Raw genomic sequence first — 17,868 nt, forward strand, 5'->3', positions numbered from 1 at the left:
CCTAGAGGAGGGTGAAGCACAGCAGAACACAGAGCAATATACAAAAGGACAAAGCAATCAGCAAATGTAACCTAGAGGAAGAAAGAGTGCAGCAGAGCAGAAAACAATGCAATAACAGGCCAGCAGTGAGGAAAACACAAAATAATATACAAAAAGCAGATTAGTCGACAAATGATACTTTAGAGGAGGGAAGAATACAACAGATCACAGAGAAATACAAGGCAAGACCAGGGCAGTCAGTGGGACGAGCAAAGGGGGCACGTGGGAGCAGGGGGATGGAGAAGGGGGCACAAGGCGCACGTGGTCAGGAGTTGCGGAGGACCCAGCGGTCCGGGACGCGCAATGCGACTGACCAAGGATGGAAGTGCGAGGAACACGCGGATGGGAGTTGCACGGAACACGTCATCGGGGAGTTGCGAGGGACCATGCAGTCAGGGACGCACCACTGCAAGCAAAACCAGGGTGGAAGTGTGTGGAACTATGCAATCATATATTGCGGGTGGCCACAGGGCTAAGGCGCAAGCGAGGTCTAGGATGGAGGGCGCTGAGGCACATGACTATCACCGACGCTCAGAGGAAGGTACTGGCGTGAGCGTGGCCAAGGATGGAGAGGGCGCTAGAGCACAGACAATAGCAGGATTGTGAGGGACCACGCAAGTCAGAGGCGTGCAGGAATGCGGGGGGAGGAGAAGTCGGGGAGGTGCGCGCAATCTAAGATTGCTAGAAGTCACGCAAGTCAAGGGACGCGCAGAGTGCGTGGAGGCAATGAAAAAGAAGATTGCAAAGGGCCACGCAGGGAGGAAGGTGCAAGCGATGAGAGGATAGAGGTGGCGAGGGCATGCACCAACCAGGCAGGGATAGAGTGGTGCGAAAGGGGATGCGAACAAGGAATCCAAGGGGGCACAGGAGAGGGCAAGATGGAAGGGCGAGAGGGGAGCTCTGGAGGAGTGGGGGCGGGACAGCAAGGGAAGATTCACAGGGGAAGGGTAGCACCAAGCAGGGGAGACGTTAGATGCAGGGGGGGTGGACGCCAAGAGAGTATATCGTCCGCACTCACAGTCTATGCTGCAGACCCCTTCACTGCCAAACGCCTGCGTCGCTCAACACCGCGGCCTTGTCCTGTGAGGGCTTTGCTGCAGAGGGTCCGAACCTTGGATTTTATAGGCTCGGTATCTTGGACGTAACAAATGTATTACGTGGAAATCGGGCAGCGTTTCCCTTTAAGCAGTGGAGCAGAGTCTCCATACTACAGGTAGACTACACAGTTCCAAAATACAGAGCCCATAAGAATGAATGACAAACTGCTCCCCTCATTCCGGATTAGAAGAAAAAGGTCCAGAAGTCCAGCAAAAAGAGCTGGCGGTCTCACAAGGAGAGGGGATGAAACATAAAAATGATAAATGTCCCCAACACCCCCAGTTCCTCATCTGGCAGTAACCCGTGTTTGTGATGTCCACTGCCACTGAGATGGCGTGATCTGAGGCCACTTCCCCTTCCTGAAAGAATTGTAGTGCCTCAACCTTCTTGTTTTCGGGCAGGAAGTCCAGAATATGACCCAGCTTGAACCATAGTTCCTGGTCATATCGGGACAAAATGGCAAGGGCATTAGCCTTGATTATCGAGGCTGCGGTATAAATTATCCTCGTCCATAGCATTCAGCTTCTTCCCCTCCTGGTCTGGAGGTACCATGGCTGCAGATGACTGGTTTGCAGAGCGCTTCCTGGCTGCAGCCGAGACCACCGAATCAGGTGAGGTTTGAGATCTTACCTGCGAGCCGAGAATGGAACCCTGTACTTATTTTCCAATCTGTCCCACTTGGTCGAGGCCGTACTTGGGTTTCTCATTAGAGCTAGGCCTTCCTTCCAGATGTCGTCAAGGAAAGGAACAGACGCAAGGCTTTCGCCTCGACTTGCGCTGATGGTACAGGAAATCTTCTTTCTTAGTCTCTTCAGGAACCAACTGAAACAGTTCAGAGGCCCTGGAAAAGATCGAATGAAAGGATCAAACTTCGTCTGGTGAGGAAGCCCTATGGGGCTCGTCCGTGTGTGCTGTTTCGGCATCAACCGCGAGGAAATCATTGTCCTCGTCGATGCCCGTAGCCGTGCCCATGTGCGGGCCTGGGATCCGCGTCGGATCTTCCACACGAGGCAGTAGTGGAGGAGTCTGATGACATTAAGGACCAGCGCTCCCCTTTGGACTTTCTCTTCCGCAGGGGTGAGCCGAACCTCTGAGGATTTGGCATTTCTCGAGGAGGCATACGTCCCGTTGGTGGCATTCTCTGCTGGATTTCGGTGACCAGTGCGTGAATATATACAATGAATAACTATTTTTGATATAATTACAAGTGTGTAAGTGTTTATTTGGGTCTATGTATGACCCGATTTCTGTGTACTGATTTACAGCTCACATTCCTACTCCTAAAATAAGCCTGGCTGCTCTGCCACTCTACAAACCTTGGGTAGTACAGGCCTAGATTAGAAGTTCGGGCCCTAAAACCAAGGGTTAAGTCTTGTAGAGACCAATCCCAATTGGATTTTAGAAAAACACCCAAGTTATGCAAAGATGTGCCTCATCTCCCAGCCAGTAAATATGATTACAGTAGCAGAGTCAGATGATGTGAGCAGCATGTTTTTGAAGCCTTACAATTTTGCTGCTCATCCTTTTTTAAACGACACAATATTAATTGCTTTTGAATATACATACTTAATGATTTCTATCTGAAAATGAGGCATTAATCAACAGGACCCTTTTATTGTGATCCCAGCTATGCTTCTCAAATCTACACCCCCTAAAGAAAATTATTTCTAGCCACTCCTTGTTCAATCTTAAGATTCTCTATATCCCCCTAATAAATAAGACAAAACCAGGGGTTCACCAGGCTTCTTTAGAAGATTCCCAATCTATTGTTCAAACCAGCGCCTACAATATGGTCCTACAAAAACCTTTAATCCTAGACGCATCATCGGCATTACCACCAATCACGCTGCCCTGACGCACCACCCAGGTCGTCCTTCAAATGACACACCTAAAATGCCAAAGCCACCCAGACCACCTTCAAAAGAGCCCTAAAAATCTAGCCACATTCTTGAGTTTCCCAGTCTTCAAGACCTCTACCACTGACGTCACCTATACAAAATATCCTGATGAATGCATGGTTTAACTGAAATCATCATTCAAATATCACACTCCCCACAGTCTCTCTGAAATACTTTTTTGTTAGCATTTACTGCTATACAGCACCTGAGTATGTAAAACAATTTCACGTACGTTACACCAGGGTGCAGGTTGTACTTCTTCTTTCCGAAACGAGTTTGCTGTGCAAAGAAGTCGTAACGTTCAGATTTCTTCCACATGTAATAAAAAGCAACACATTCGCCAACAGATCTCGTTCGGACCTGAAAATAAACAATATTTCATGAGAAACAATTTATTGCATTTTGCGCAACCATGAATATCGCAAATTAATGCACTACCCTGGCTCAAAAGGTAGCAGTCTAGGATTTCTTTAAGAAGTTCAAAACTAGTAGTATTTGATAGTTCTGAATTCTAGGCTAACATTTTTTATCTGCTTTGTTTTTCAAATGAATACTCATCTAGCGCACCGCTTGAAATGCTATGCAAACATTAGTGGATGAATTAACCATCAACTGAAAAAAGATTTTGGATTCTAAGCATGCCTCCGATATCTATTTCAATAGGACTCTGTAAACTGTGGCAGAGCAGTCTGGCTTAACTTGATGGAGGAAGGCTGGTACGTAAGGACAGTCAACTGCCACGTTTACCCTCAAAGAATACACTACACAATGGTATTCTGAAAAATTTACTCTATTATAAAATCACATGAATCTCTTAGGCAAATAAGCACTTTAAGTTTAAAATAAAACTAATAATAGTGCATGTATACAAATAGTAAAGGTCAGTTAAGATTCAACCCACTTCTAAATCACATGTGTGTTCCACTACCTGGCTGCGGTACAGTAAGGGATGGTAAGAAAAGAAAACCCTAAGCAAAGTAACATACATTAAGATATGCCAAAACAGAGCATAGTCACATTAATGACTACAATTCTAGTATATAGAAACATACAGGACACAAGTGAACACCATTCACTAAACACAGCAACTAGAGGAAGCAAAAGGGGCGAGAACACAAAGCTTATACAATTAGTTATGCTAGCTGTCCCATAAGGTCCCTTTACACTTCTAAATGACAAAAGAAGAGTAAAGGTAACACCATTTTAACATTGTAGCAAGGCAATTCCACAGATGAGACCTTAAAATAAAATTGCATTAAAAATCAGTGGTATATGCTAAAATTCTAATCTATGGCTGAAACTCTGCAGGTCCATGGGGGGGACCCAGGAAAAATGAATATGTTGAAACTCACTTTCGCAGGTAAATTCAAGTGCTCCCCACAGAAATCAATAGGACAAGGTCTGGAGAGAAAGCCACGTTTATGGGAAAAGGCAGGTAAATCAATGGTCTCTCGCCACAGGTAAGGACAAGGGAGCCATCTACCCAGGGAATGTCAGAGGACACCCTCAAGAAAAGAGAAAAGCCTCAAGTAGGAGTGAAGCACAGAAAGATTCGGGTCAATTAAGGTGAATGGCAAATTATGGTTAAACAGGGATACAGAAACTTCGACCATGGACCACAGAGACCCCATGGGGCTAAGTATCTTCAATAATCCAGGAGCCCAGGGTTAAGTACTCACAGTGATGGTTCCCAAAAACATAGCTAAGGAATGCTGAAACAAAACATTGAGGAAAATATCTTCTCTTGTAGAGCGGTTTAGTGGGACCCACCAGCCAAGAGTGACAGCAACAGTGGTGACTCCAGGAAGAGTAAGGAGCCCGACTTGTTATGAATGAGCCTCAGGACACATCGGGTAAGTGACATCTTTTTATTGGTCAGAGTCATTTACAGCTCGCCATCACCAGCTAACCGCCATCCCTGGAACCTCTGCACACTCCACGCTCACTCCAGAGGTTCCAGGTTCTATGGATACATATTCTCTGAGCTGTAAATGCATACTTCTAACACCTCCTTTCCTTCCACCAAACACACCCACCATTCCCTCTCCTGAAAACCGCATCATCTCTTTGCTCCAAACTCCTCCACCGTTGATCATGACCGACGCACCCAAATCCTTGAAAATTTCAATTTCCTTGGAAAACGTTTTTCACTTTGAACAGGAATTTCAATTTGATAACACCTGGTTTTACACTCACATTCCTATCTATCGTCATGTTTCTGCATCTCTGCCTCTAGGCTGCGCTGTCTGCAGACCTGCAAGGTGTTTTCTACAATCTTCAGAGAAGATCCTAGATCATTATTTAACATTTCCTTAGATAAATCTGCATATCGGAAAACATGGATTTCAATTCCCATAAAGCTGGTTATTCCTATGCATCAGTCTTGGAACCACAATAACCAGAAGCCCTAGAGATCTGTGCTGCTTTCACTTCCCCAGGACCAGAGAGGGAGGTGTCACATTACCTTCGGATGTGCTGCTCCAGGTGCTGCTAATGACCCTGCTTCGGCACAGGGCAGGTAAGTATTTATGCAGCTGCCTGCAGGAGCACAGGGGTCTTGCATTGAGTTTGCGCTCCCAGCCCTTCGTGCCTTGTCCCTTGGAATTGTGCTGTTTCCCTTTGGTCCTGCACCTTTGTGCATTCTGCAGTGCAGCCTTGTTCCATGCCTGCAGTTCCTTGCTCTAGGCCAATAGTATGTGTTTACAACCTTTAGCTTCCTAGATTCCAGTCCAGAGTTTCCTTGTTCTGACTGCAGTTACGCCCTTGATATTCTAGCCCAGATTTACAGTCCCTTGTATTCCCATCACATGATACAGTCCAGTCCTTGTAATCCTAGTCCATTTTCAGTCCTGAGTTTTCCTTCTTTCTGGTCTACAGTTCAGTCCGCTGTTCCTAGATTCCAGTCCATAGCTTCTGGATTGCAGTTCCAGTCTCCTGTACCATATCATATTCGTCTCTACTTGCTTTTCCTTTTTCATTCCTGGTTTCTGCCCTGAACCTTGCTTACTTTGACTGCCTATTCTTCCCTAGATATTTTTGTTACAGTTCCTGACCTCACTCATGCTTCTGTTAAGACTTTGTTCAGATTTTGGCTGGGGAGGAAGGACTTCAGAACTTCAGGGCCCAAAGATTTCCCATAGCTCCAAAAAGGTTGATGTGTTGGCTCTTTCCCTCCTCCGACCAAAGACTTCTGGTGTGGTGATCCTGATAGTGCGCGCCCCAGCCCTCCGGTGAAGCATCCGTTTTGATGGTGGCTTGATGACCCGGCAACCTGAAAGGTTTGCCCCGCACCAGATGTTCTCTCACTGAACACCAGCGAAGACTCTGCTTGAAAAACAGAGTTTGAGCAATGCGGTCGACCCAGGACGCCGAGGCTTGGATCCAACGGGCATCTAGGATCTCCTGCAATGGCCGTCCTCATGTGTAGCCGGCAGTTGGTGATCAACGGGATGTATGATGACTGCATCCCCAGCAGGGATTTGTAGTTGCGGACTGGTGTCACCTGGGTGCCGCTGAAATAGCGCAGCTTTTCCAGAAGAGTCGACACCCTTTCGTCCGATGGCCTGGCAGTGTAGGGGCGGGTGCCGAATCTTGCTCCGAGATAGAGTGCCTGTTGCGATGGGACCAGGCACGACTTGGGGAAGTTGATGGAGAAACCCAGTGGTTGCAGTATGGACCTCTGCCAGAGGATAGGAGTGGGCTCTCACCAACCAGTTGTCTAGATACGGGTAGATGTGGATGACCCTCGGCCACAGGTGCAAGGCATTTGGTAAACACCCACAGAGCAGACAGTAGGCCAAATGGAAGGTCCTTGAATTGATAATGCACACCTACCACCACAAAACGTAGGTAGCGCCGGTGCAAGCGGAGAATAGGGGTGTGGAAATAGGCATCCGAGAGGGATGCCAAGAAATCTTCTTGTTGCAGTTGGGACTACACCTGTTTCATGCGGAAAGTTTGTGCCTTGAGGAACTTGTTGAGCACCCTTAGGTTTAATATGGGCCTTCAACCGACTGACTTGCGATGCAATTATTTTTTCCTTACCAGGAAGTAGCGGGAGTAGACGCCTGTGCCCACTTCGTCCTTTGGAACCTTCTACACTGCGCCCTTTACGTGTAGAGCTCAAACATCCTGCAACAAGAGGTGTCGCAACTTTTCTGGTTTGTGTGTGGGAGGAATGTCAGGGGTATAGTGTACAGACTCCAGCGAGTGGCCCTGTTGGAGGAAGGATAGCACACATTTGTCGGTTGTGATGTTTGCCCATTCTTCGACAAACCTTGAAAGTCATCCTCCCACTGGGGTGCTATAGCCAGAGAATCCGGCCCTGGGCTGGTCAGGTCTGTTTGCCGGCCTGACCCCTTGTTAAGGGAGTTTTCCTAAAGTCCTACTGGTGGTAAGACTTTGGTAAGCTATCCCAGTGGTTTGTAGATCCCCCAACTCTTGGTAGAGTGGCAGAGCAGTAAGGAGTTCAAAATTGTCCCAGTGTGACCCCCGAAGACTGTGTTGCTTTGTTCCAGCTCCCCCTTCTGGTCCCGCCTCTTGCGCCTCCCCCCGGCCCTTATTGGCCCACCCCTCCTTATCCTGGACTTAACCAGGGCAGCCGAGGTGGGGGGCGGCTCCTGCATAGCGGCTCCAGGGTGTGTCATGCGGGTGGTGGTAGGTTTGTGGGGCTAGTGGCCAGCCAGCGGCTGCAGTGGGGGTGGGAGTGGGGGATGGAGCATTCACTCTGCCCCGGAGCCCATTCCTCATGGCAAGCTGGCCTACTTTTGGATGGTATAGTGGATGCTAGCATGCCCCGTACACCAGACAACTGCTCATTTGCCTCCATTTGTGTTCGGTACATGTTGATTCCTGCGGCATTGTCAAACCTGGGCCTCTCTCTCACTGCGCTGGAATCTCGGTTCTTGGGGTTGCCTCCATCTGTGTTCGGTGTGCGTTGTACCTGCTGCACTGCATTGTTGGGCTTGGGCCTCCCTCCCACTCTACAGGACTCTCAAATCTTGGGGTAGCCTCCATTCGTGTTCAGTATATGTTGTACCTACTGCACCATATTGTGAAACCTAGGCCATTGTGGGGCTGGGGAGTCTCCCCCACTATACGGTGTTCCCAAATCTAGGTATAGCCACCATCTCGGCCCATTATATTGTGCAACCTATTGTAGCGTGAAAACTAGATCTCTCCAACTATACAGGAATCCCAAACTTAGCTTTAGTCTCCTGTTCGGCCTATTACATCGTGAAACCTCCAGCCGAATAACCTCCAAACCTACAGTACATATACACACCACTAGCGTCGACAAAGGCTGCAGGCACGGCCACGCAACCATGCACTGCAGAATACTGCTACGCCAAGCACATACGGTCTAGCAACACACGTAACAGTCCAGACTGAAACACCTAACTTATCTCAACTACTCTGTCACTAGCATACAGCCACTACTGTTCGAAAGGAACTCTGTATAGCTGGCCACACAACGACTCTCCTACAATAGCATTCTATCGCAATCCACCAACAGTGCCCACCCATGTGCCTGTCCTCTCTTTGGGTCCACTTAGTCGAGCCTTGCCACCACCCAAATCCTAGACTGGCAAAATTCACACACGCATCTCCTAAACTAAACCCCTTAGAATTTTTCACCAAATCGACTACGGTCACCAAGGGCGTTCCTACCAGAAAAGCACATTGAGGCCACACAAGTGGGGAAAGAGCGCTATAAAAATAACCAAATACCATCCAATATATACACCAGAATCACTTTAAAAATACTTTAAATGTTTACACTAGAACACTTCGGAACACTTGAGAATACACTTCAAAGGGCACTTTCACTTTATTTTGCGGTTACATTTGGAAAAGAGAAAAGACCATGTTATTGTATTATTGGTTGTTACGAGCACCTGCGGGTTCCAATGATTCATACGGTAATACATTTACTCTGCAAACAAGCACAGTAGTCACTTAAAGAAAAGAAAATGGTTAGTGTAACATTAGCTTGGTTCAAAGTTGTAGAGAGGGTTTCTTCACCGAGTAAATCTTAAGTTCCAAAACACAACCCTAGTAACAGGCAGTTTGGAGAGGGCTCAAAGTCATTACAAGCAGCAGAATACGAAGAGTTCCTGTGGATTTCTTAAAGTCTCTAGTGTTATAGAAGCAGCACGTTAACTAACAAGGGAGACCTGAATGGACACAGGCAGCGGCTTGAGTCAGAGGTAAGAGGGGGTGGCCCTGGACACCTCCATGTGCACTCTAACGCTCTGGAGCGACTTCTTGAAATCAGGTAAGCAATGCCTTTTCCCCCCACAGTAGCTTAGGTTAGAAGAAAATGTTTGTGCTGGATGCTCCGCAAGGTTTCATTTCTGAACCCGACCTCCGGATTCCTCGGTCTGATGACTGAAGGCAGGTTAATGGACAGGGTCTCTCAGCAGCAGTCTGGAGAGAGGAACTGTGGAACAACTTTCAGCAACTTCTTAGTTCACTCTGCAGTTCTGGCACCTTTTCTGCAGCACCAATAAAGGACAAGGATCGCCCGGTCAATCTTCTGCAGTTCCACACTTTGATGAGGGGGTCTGGACTTTTCACTCCAGAAGCCTCAACCTTTTATAAAGTTCCAGCACACACTCCTCTGCAATCTGTCAGCATTTTTCAGACAGGGGCGTTTGGCTGTCCAATCAGAACATCCAGACCACCTGTGGGAGCAGGTCCTATTCAGGCACTCTGGAAGACAAAGTACAGGGGGGTGGAAAACTCCTCCCCCGTTTCCTGCCTGTCCAGACACTCTGGAGCCTGCCTAGGCAGGGGATACCCAAGGGTTGCCGCCAAATGAAAAACACACACTGAACTCCCCCTCCAAGAATGGTAGAAGGGTTATCAAAGAACAAATACGCTAGTAAAGAAGGGAGGCTCCAGGTCAGCACTTGGGTGCCCCTATTGTGCAATACGAGATTATGGATATATAGCCTGAGGTAGAAAAACCAGACAATAGTTGGTAGAACACGTCCACTGCCACCAGCCATAACTAGGTGATTGTCTATGTGACTAAAAACTCACAGGAGCAGAGAGAAGGGGGATACTAGGTATCCCTGTAGCACTCCACTGAATGTGGTGTGTGCCAATCTCTCAGACTACTGAGTTTTAGGAGTGTTAGGCAAGATTGTACGCAGTAGCCTTTGGGTGCACTACAATAACCTTGACCTCCTGGCAATAGAGACCCAACCTTTGGTATAAGTCTGAACTACACAGGTTGGTAATGTGGTCGGGCAGCCAGCCTCATCTCAAGAGGGGTCAATGTGACCAGTAATGTTGTGGCAGTTTCACAATACAGTTATCCAAATAAACACTTCTACTCGAGGTTTCTTGATAAAACAATTAATTTATTTCATAGGAAGTTATGTAAGCCTTCTTCAGAAAGGGAGCAAAATATTGAACACTCAAGAATACTTCAAAACACACTTAGTTTTTTTTAAAATCGGAGGACACCCATTGGGGTTGGCACACAGACACTTACTACACCCACAGGTGACTTAAATAGCTAGAACACTGGACATAGATTTGTCCCTGTACATTTAGAGCAATACTGAGTTAGGTGAAAAAGATAGAATAGAGGAATAAAACAAAGGTTAACAAACAACTCAAACAGGCAAGTACTTTTGAATGCCTTCCAAAGCACAAAGTCAGAGGTAAAGGAGTCTCTCAGGGAGCCAGGACAGCCAACGTTAATTGCACAATGTCAAGGGGAGCTGAAGATGATCTTTGCAGGTGGGTAAAAAGTCTTGCACAAGGTTTGTAGAAATAGGAACACTTGAAGGGCCACATGCTGGGAGGCATGTGAAGGGCAATGCTTTAGAAACTCTGCAAGGTAACCAACACCAGTCTCAACTGAGAGCAAGTAAGGTTACACAACAAGAGTTAAGTTCTCTTTAACTTTACAGTGCCTCTGGTTAGAAGAAATGATTCCAGCTGGCTTCTGGTCCTGTACAGCTCTGCAGATCCTATTCCTGGACCTCAGTCGTGGGGAGGAAGTCTGGGGACTCCTGCTCTACAATGGGACTGTCAGCAGCAGCAATGGGCAAACTTCAAGTCAGCGGTCCTTCGGCATTTCAGATCCTTGCGTTTGACAGCAAATAGCAACACTGCGGTCTTCGGATCTTCAGACTTTCCTCGCTTCTGGGGTCCAGCACTCTGTTGAGGTAGCCAGGCTTTGTCAGTCCTGCATCTGGGAAGTCCAGAGGATCTTCCTAGCGCTCGGGCCAGACTTAAAAGCAACGCACACAATCTGGTGTTCCTCTCCCTGGCTCTTCGGTTCCAGCAGCAACTGCAGTGGAGATGCAACCAGTTTCGAGAGGATGTCCAGACAGGCTTACTTTGGAGTCGATTGGTCCAACCAACTCAAGGGGAAAAGTTGTCCTTGCAGGGCTTCTCTAGTCGATGCGAACTCTGAGCTTCAGCACAGCAGCAGGACTTCACCGGGCAAACCAACGGTCCAGGAGTTGCAGCAGACTTCTCTTCCAAGTTCCTCTTCGGATTCCTTCGCCCAGTGGTCGACTCTGCCATCCAAGCCGAAAAGCCTTGCCTTTTATGCAGGTTTCTCCCATTCATTCCAGCCTAGCTGTCAATCACACAGCATGGTGGCTGTCCTTGCCGGACAGCCAGCCGGACAATCACCTTTGTGTGCATTCCTGTAACCAAAGGGATTAAACACAGGATGTTTCGGGCACCTCCCTCACTTCCTACCCCTGCAGGACATACTGGAGCCAGAGGCGGGCTTCACTCGTGAATCCCGCCAAAGACAAAACGGACAAAGAGACTAAACATGGTTTGGCGTGTAGAGTAAATCTCAAGAAGGACCTTTCCAACAGAAAATGGTGAAAAAAGACGACCAGGGACATTTTGACGAAATGGGCACCTATGGGTACCTTACTGTGGCTGCGAACGCAGCCCGCGGTAAAAACCACACAATGGTAGTAAAAAGTAAACCACTGCCACCAGCCATTAACTTTAGACAGGGTAACATAAAAATGTTACATGAGAAACTAGACAATGGGCATACTAAGTAACCCCTCCACCACCCTATGGCAAGATAGTGTGCTGGGTCTAGAAAGTTACAAATTATAAGTAAAGTAAATTTCACTTCACTGCTCTTGGAAACAGTAGTTTCACTAAGAGAAGGCATTTAAACATATGGGAAATCTAAGGAACTTCCCTGTGCCACTGCACTGAAGGTGCGGTGTGATGCAATGTAAAGATGATGCCTATGGAGTTTGTCAGGCTCAAAAGTCAAAAGAAACGCAGAATAAATCACATTAAAATTACATGAGAGATAAAAAGTCCTGAAGTCCAGCAAAAGAGCTGGGGGTCTCTAAGGTAGACGGAAATTAGCACATTTCTGAGAATTTTCCCCAACAGGGAGAGATACTCAGTATCTCTCCATCCTTGAGAACTGTAATTACTCAAGGATATATAAAATGAATCTTAAAGGAGGACCCTAAATGAACCAGCAAAACTGCGCATAAGGAGTTGTGTGCTAGAGTTGTGAAAACAGTTGACTTTAAGAGCTATGGAGCAGACAGTACAGTACAAAGAACAGAGTTCCAAAAGACACAGCTCACAAGAATGAATGATTGGAAAAAGGCTCCCCTCATTCAGGATTGAAAGAAAAAGGTTCACAAGTCCAGCAAAATGTGCTGGGGGTCTCACTAGGAGAATGATAAACTCCCTAAAACCCCTAGATTGGGAGGAGCCACTGCACCATTGCAAACCCCTGTAGGACTGGGACTTCTTTCTGTACTGGTCTCCTGATGAATATGGGGTCTTAAGAAGAGGAAGACTGGAATGTGTAGTGGCTATCCCGCAAAGTCCTGCCATAGCGCCCTCTGCCCAAACGAAAGGAGTGGCGCCTTTGTTGTAACGTGCCAGAGGAGCGAGCAGTTTCTTTGTCTGTTTTGATGGACCGCAAGGCCTCATCCACTTTATTTTACCAAAAAGGGTAGATCTGTCAAAGGGCTTATCAACGACTCTGGACTGGACATCGGGTTGAAAGTCTGTGGCCTTTAGCCAATCCTGCCTGCATAGAACTGCTCCATTCCTAAGCTGGCAAAACCCAGTATCTGCGATGTCCACTTAGACCGATGACATGGTCTGACACCAAGTCGCCTGCATAGAAGATGTCCATGACCTTTTGTTTCATGTATTCAGGAAGAAACCAACAGTGGACCCACATTGTACCATAGTTCACGATCATAGGGTGCTAGTATGGCCATTGCATTTGCTGCCTTGATAGTCGTGGTTGCGGTGGTTATAACCTTCTTGCCAAATGCTTTTGCCTTCCTTGTCCCGAGGGACAGAGCAGGACGTCTATGGGTTAGCAGACCGTTACCTGGCAGCAGCATACACAACAGTCTGGTATGGTTTGGGTGCAGAGGCAGGTGGCAGTGCTCTCTGGGGCCATGTACTTTTTGTCAAACTGGTTCTTCCTAGCCGTGGCACTAGCAGGATGTATGACGGTGACCAGGCTACCCTCCCAGACATCTTCCAACAGCGGAATGGACATTCAAGATTTCCTGCGCTGCTCTCTGCACTGGTACAGCACACTTTCCTTTTGCTGCTCCACTGGTACAAGGCTGAACATTTGTCCAGAGTGGAATTTTCCGGTTCCTCATCACCTGTGACGAAAAAGTCAAATTCGTCAGTGTGAGACAAATGTGCGAAAAACCATGTCCTCCAACTGTTCGGGATCTGTGTCATTCCCAGTGTCTGACAGACTCTGCGGTACTGACAGGTGTTCAACACTCCTGGGAGGAAGAGTGATATCTACCTCCCTACAAGACCCCGGGCATCTACAGGACGACACCCATGAGGCATCGGAACCGGGGCTGTTGCAGGCAGCCGTTGTTATAAGGTTTTTTATTTTTCTATAAACAGTTTTTATTTTTTAATATAACACACCAAACATTACAATGTTTCGGACTTCTATATTCAATTCAACATCATAACATTACAAACAGCGTTCTTCAGTCCCGCTCCCTCTTAACCCCGCAACTTGAGCCAATAGGTCCGTGTCATCAGCCTGTGAACCTTCAGGCAGGTTTATCGTCATCTCGTTATCGGTCTCAGCATCACTATGATCGGACTGGAGGGGACCTCTCATAGTAGCCACCAGCTGCCTCCATTCAATTAGGGGTCCTACTTCCTCCTCTCTTCCCCTACAAACCGTATCAAACCAAACACCTGTTTCTGCATCTGCCCATTTCAAGAGGTCAGCCCACCATAACTCTATCTCTGGGCTGCTTTCCAGCACAGTACTATCCTTCGTTTGGCCAGGATGTATGCTAGGTCTTTCATTTTGCTTATATGCCTAAAGTTGTGTGGCCTAGGGAAACCCCCCAGCATGCATGCCCAGGGCGACTCCACCTCCAGTGTGATACTGTTTTCTGCTAAGTGTGTCCTCAATTCTGACCAAAACCTTCCCACCTCCGCGCAGGCCCAGAACATGTGTAGCAGCCCTGCCTCCTCCTCCCCGCACCTAGGGCATTTCTGAGTAGTCTGGCCGCCAAACCTGGCGACCTTACTGGGGGTGAGGTATGCTCTGTGTGTGACATACAATTGTATTTGTTGGAGCCTAGCGTTCCGGGACACTTTATGATATCATTGGGCTCTTTCCCAGAGCCCGTCCGACATGGGCTCTCCCACCTCTTCTTCCCACAGTTGTCTCAATTGGGTCAGTTCCTTCCACACCTTAGACCCCAACAGCTCATGTATGGCCATTTATGCACCGTTGGCCATTTCGCTCGCACTCTTAACAATTCTGGTGTAAGTTATATACTGCCCCTTATGCACCCCAATGTCTTCTATCGGTTTCGGGAACTCCAATGCCTCCCCTTCTTGCCATATGTCTCCCAGGGTGGCCAGGCCCACCAGTTCCCAGTACCTCTGGACCCCCTGTATCAGCTGGGAATCCTCTACACATAGTGCTACTAGCGGTACCTGCATAGAGTACAGAGCTAGATATCCCGCTATCTGCCAGGCTCTATGCCACATCTCCCAGCCCAGTGCCAGCAGCCTCGCCATCCCCAGGACCCTTGGCTTGGACAGCCATACCACTTCTCTTATGAAGAAGGGAGCCGGTTCCCCGCATATCAGTCTTGATTCTGCCGTCTCCTCATTGGACAGCCACCTCGCTACATACTGCAGCTGTCCGGCCAAATAGTATAGCTCAAAATTCAGAAGGTTTATCCCTCCCCTGTCACACGAGTTCTGTAGTTTCCAAAGGGCCACCCTGTTCCTGGAGTTGTTCCAAATGAAGCCCCTACACAAGCTGTGGAGACTAGCGAAAAAGCGCCTTGGGATCACGTGCGGGATATTAACAAAGAAATGCAACAGTCTGGGCAAGACTACCATTTTAAGCAGAGCCGCTCTCCCCATCGGAGCCAGGGGTAGCCTGGACCAAAATCCCATGCTATTTCTAATTCCTTCTATCGCCTTTACCGTGTTGTGTGTATGATGTTCTTCTGCCGTGTGTTATATGTCAATTCCGAGGTATCGGAACGACTTGGTATGCCAGGGTATTGGTAATATTGGCAAGCTCATGGGTAGGACAAGCCTGCATCTCCCCAGGGGGAACACGCTAGACTTCTTGGGGTTGACCACTAGGCCGGAGAGGGCAGGAAATTGCTCCATCACGTCCAGAATGTATTGCATCTTCTCTTCTGGGTAGCGCAGGTACAACACGATGTTCTCGGCATATAGAGAGACAAAGTGCATACTGCCCACTGTACGGATATCTATATCCTCGTATTGCTGTCTTAGACAGATGGCCAATGGTTCCAGCGCTAGTATGTATAACATGGGCGGCCCTGTCTAGTGCCCCTGCTTAGTTGCCATTTATCCGATATGATAGCACCCGTTTTAACCCTGGCAATCGGGGAGCTGTATAACATTCTCACCCACCTGAGGTACCCCGGCCCCATTCCATAGCCCTCTAAGGTCGTGATCAGCCAGGGCCATCTTACTGAGTCAAAGGCCTTACCGCGTCTAGTGAAACTATTGCCAATTCACCTGGGTAGTCTTTGGTTTGGTCAAGGATGTGATGCAGTCTTCTGAGGTTATCCGTTATGTTCCTAGCCGGGACATAGCCCGTTTGGTCGGTGTGTATCAGTTTACCAATGACGGCCTTGAGCCTATTTGCCAACACAGCCGTGAGGATTTTACTATCCTGATTAAGCATCGATAAGGGTCTGTACGACCCACAGTCCGTGCTAGACTTGCCTGGCTTTAAAAGCGGAATAATCACTGCCTCCCGTAGGGACTCCGGCAGCCTGCCCTGCTCGTACAACTCATTGAGCATGGCCAGCAGCGGGGGAAGCAACTCCTGTTCATATGTTTTGTAGACTTCACTCGGAAGCCCATCAGACCCAGGGGCCTTGCAGGTGGGCAGGTGCTGAACCACCAGCTCAAGTTCCTCCATTGTAATAAGGGCATCCAGGTCTGCGCGTTCATCATCTAGGGTGGGTAGGCCCATATCCTCCAGTGTTTCCTGGATTTCGTGGTCTCCTGGACCACCTGGGCCCTGATAGAGATGTTTATAGTATCTCAGGAACTCCTAATTCACCTCCTCCTGGGTATTTAGGGTCCGCCCTCCCTCCCCTTTAATTTCCCTGATCACCGATGGCGGCATCTCGCTCTTGTATAGCTAGGCCAACAACTGCCCGGTTTATCTCCCCCCACATGCGGTCTCTCCACATATTTCCTGTAGCTTATTTTACATAACCTGTCCCAGCATTCCCCACAAGCTTGTTGTAGCTGCCTTATCTCTATCATCATTAGAGGTGCCTCCATGTTGCATCATTTCCTCCAGCTTCTCCTCAATTCCCCTTCAGCTCCTGCTCTATGCCCTCCTGGAGCCCCCTAGATTTCGATATGGCAACCCCCGCAGAACCACCTTAAACGCCTCCCACACGGTTTCCATGGAGCTAACGCTGCCAGTATTAATCTCAAAGTGCTCCGTGATCGCCTCTCTTAAGTCCTCACTGAATCCCGGGTCCTGCAGAGCCTCGGCTCTGAGCTTCCAAGTGGGAATCCGCGCCCTGAGAGGTTGGTGTCGCCACTCCAGAACCAGGGGGGGGGGGTGGGGTGTGGTCCGAGAGCACCCTAGCTTTATATTCCGCGCCTCCCATCTCTTCTGCCAGCTCTGTGGTAGCGAACACGTAATCCAGTCTAGTGTGAAGGTCGTGTGGTGCTGTATAATGCGAGTATTGCCTGTCTACAGGATGCAGCTGTCTCCAGACGTCAACTAGGTCGGAGTCTCTCAGGAGGGCCTGTAGCACCTTTGCTGCTGGGGTGGGTTTGTCTAACTCACCATCCAATCTGTCAACCTTGGGATTAAGTACGCAGTTGAAGTTCCCGCCCCACAGGATCCCGCCACCCAGCAGGGGGCTGATTTTACCATACAGAGTCCTAAAGTAAGCCACTGTGTACTGGGTAGGGGCGTATAGATGGACAATACACACTTCCCGGTTTTCCAATATCCCCTTCATAACGATCAGTCTGCCGTCTGGGTCTCCCGTAACCTGAAGCAGCTGAAATGGTACATGTGGTGCCACCCAGATGACAACTCCTCTAGCGTAGGCAGAGTATATAGCTCCCACCAGGCACCCCCTCCATTTCTTCCTGACCACCTCCAATGTATCCCTGGTGGGGTGGGTCTCTTGTAATAATGCTGTTCATCCTTTTCAGATACATCATCACCTTGTTACGTTTCAGATAACTTTTGAGGCCCCTGCCGTTCCAGGTGACCACTCTAAGGCACCCTGGCGCCATAACTACGGTATCTCGCCCTCCT

At 48.3% G+C, this 17,868-nt stretch overlaps 1 protein-coding gene across 7 annotated transcripts in view; it reads right to left on the reverse strand.

The window, feature by feature from the left end:
- The window catches only part of MIER1 (MIER1 transcriptional regulator), an 846,254-nt gene that overhangs the window by 121,224 nt on the left and 707,162 nt on the right, over positions 1 to 17,868 (reverse strand). For all 7 annotated transcript variants that reach the window (XM_069641951.1, XM_069641950.1, XM_069641954.1 and 4 more), the window contains one exon: positions 3,268 to 3,395. In XM_069641951.1, coding sequence (XP_069498052.1) covers positions 3,268 to 3,395 — 128 coding nt within the window. The remainder of the gene's footprint in view (positions 1 to 3,267; positions 3,396 to 17,868) is intronic.

Source organism: Ambystoma mexicanum, chromosome 1q, assembly GCF_040938575.1.
Source record: "Ambystoma mexicanum isolate Mex_15411 chromosome 1q, UKY_AmexF1_1, whole genome shotgun sequence".
In the NCBI taxonomy this organism is placed as follows: Eukaryota; Metazoa; Chordata; class Amphibia; order Caudata; family Ambystomatidae; genus Ambystoma; species Ambystoma mexicanum.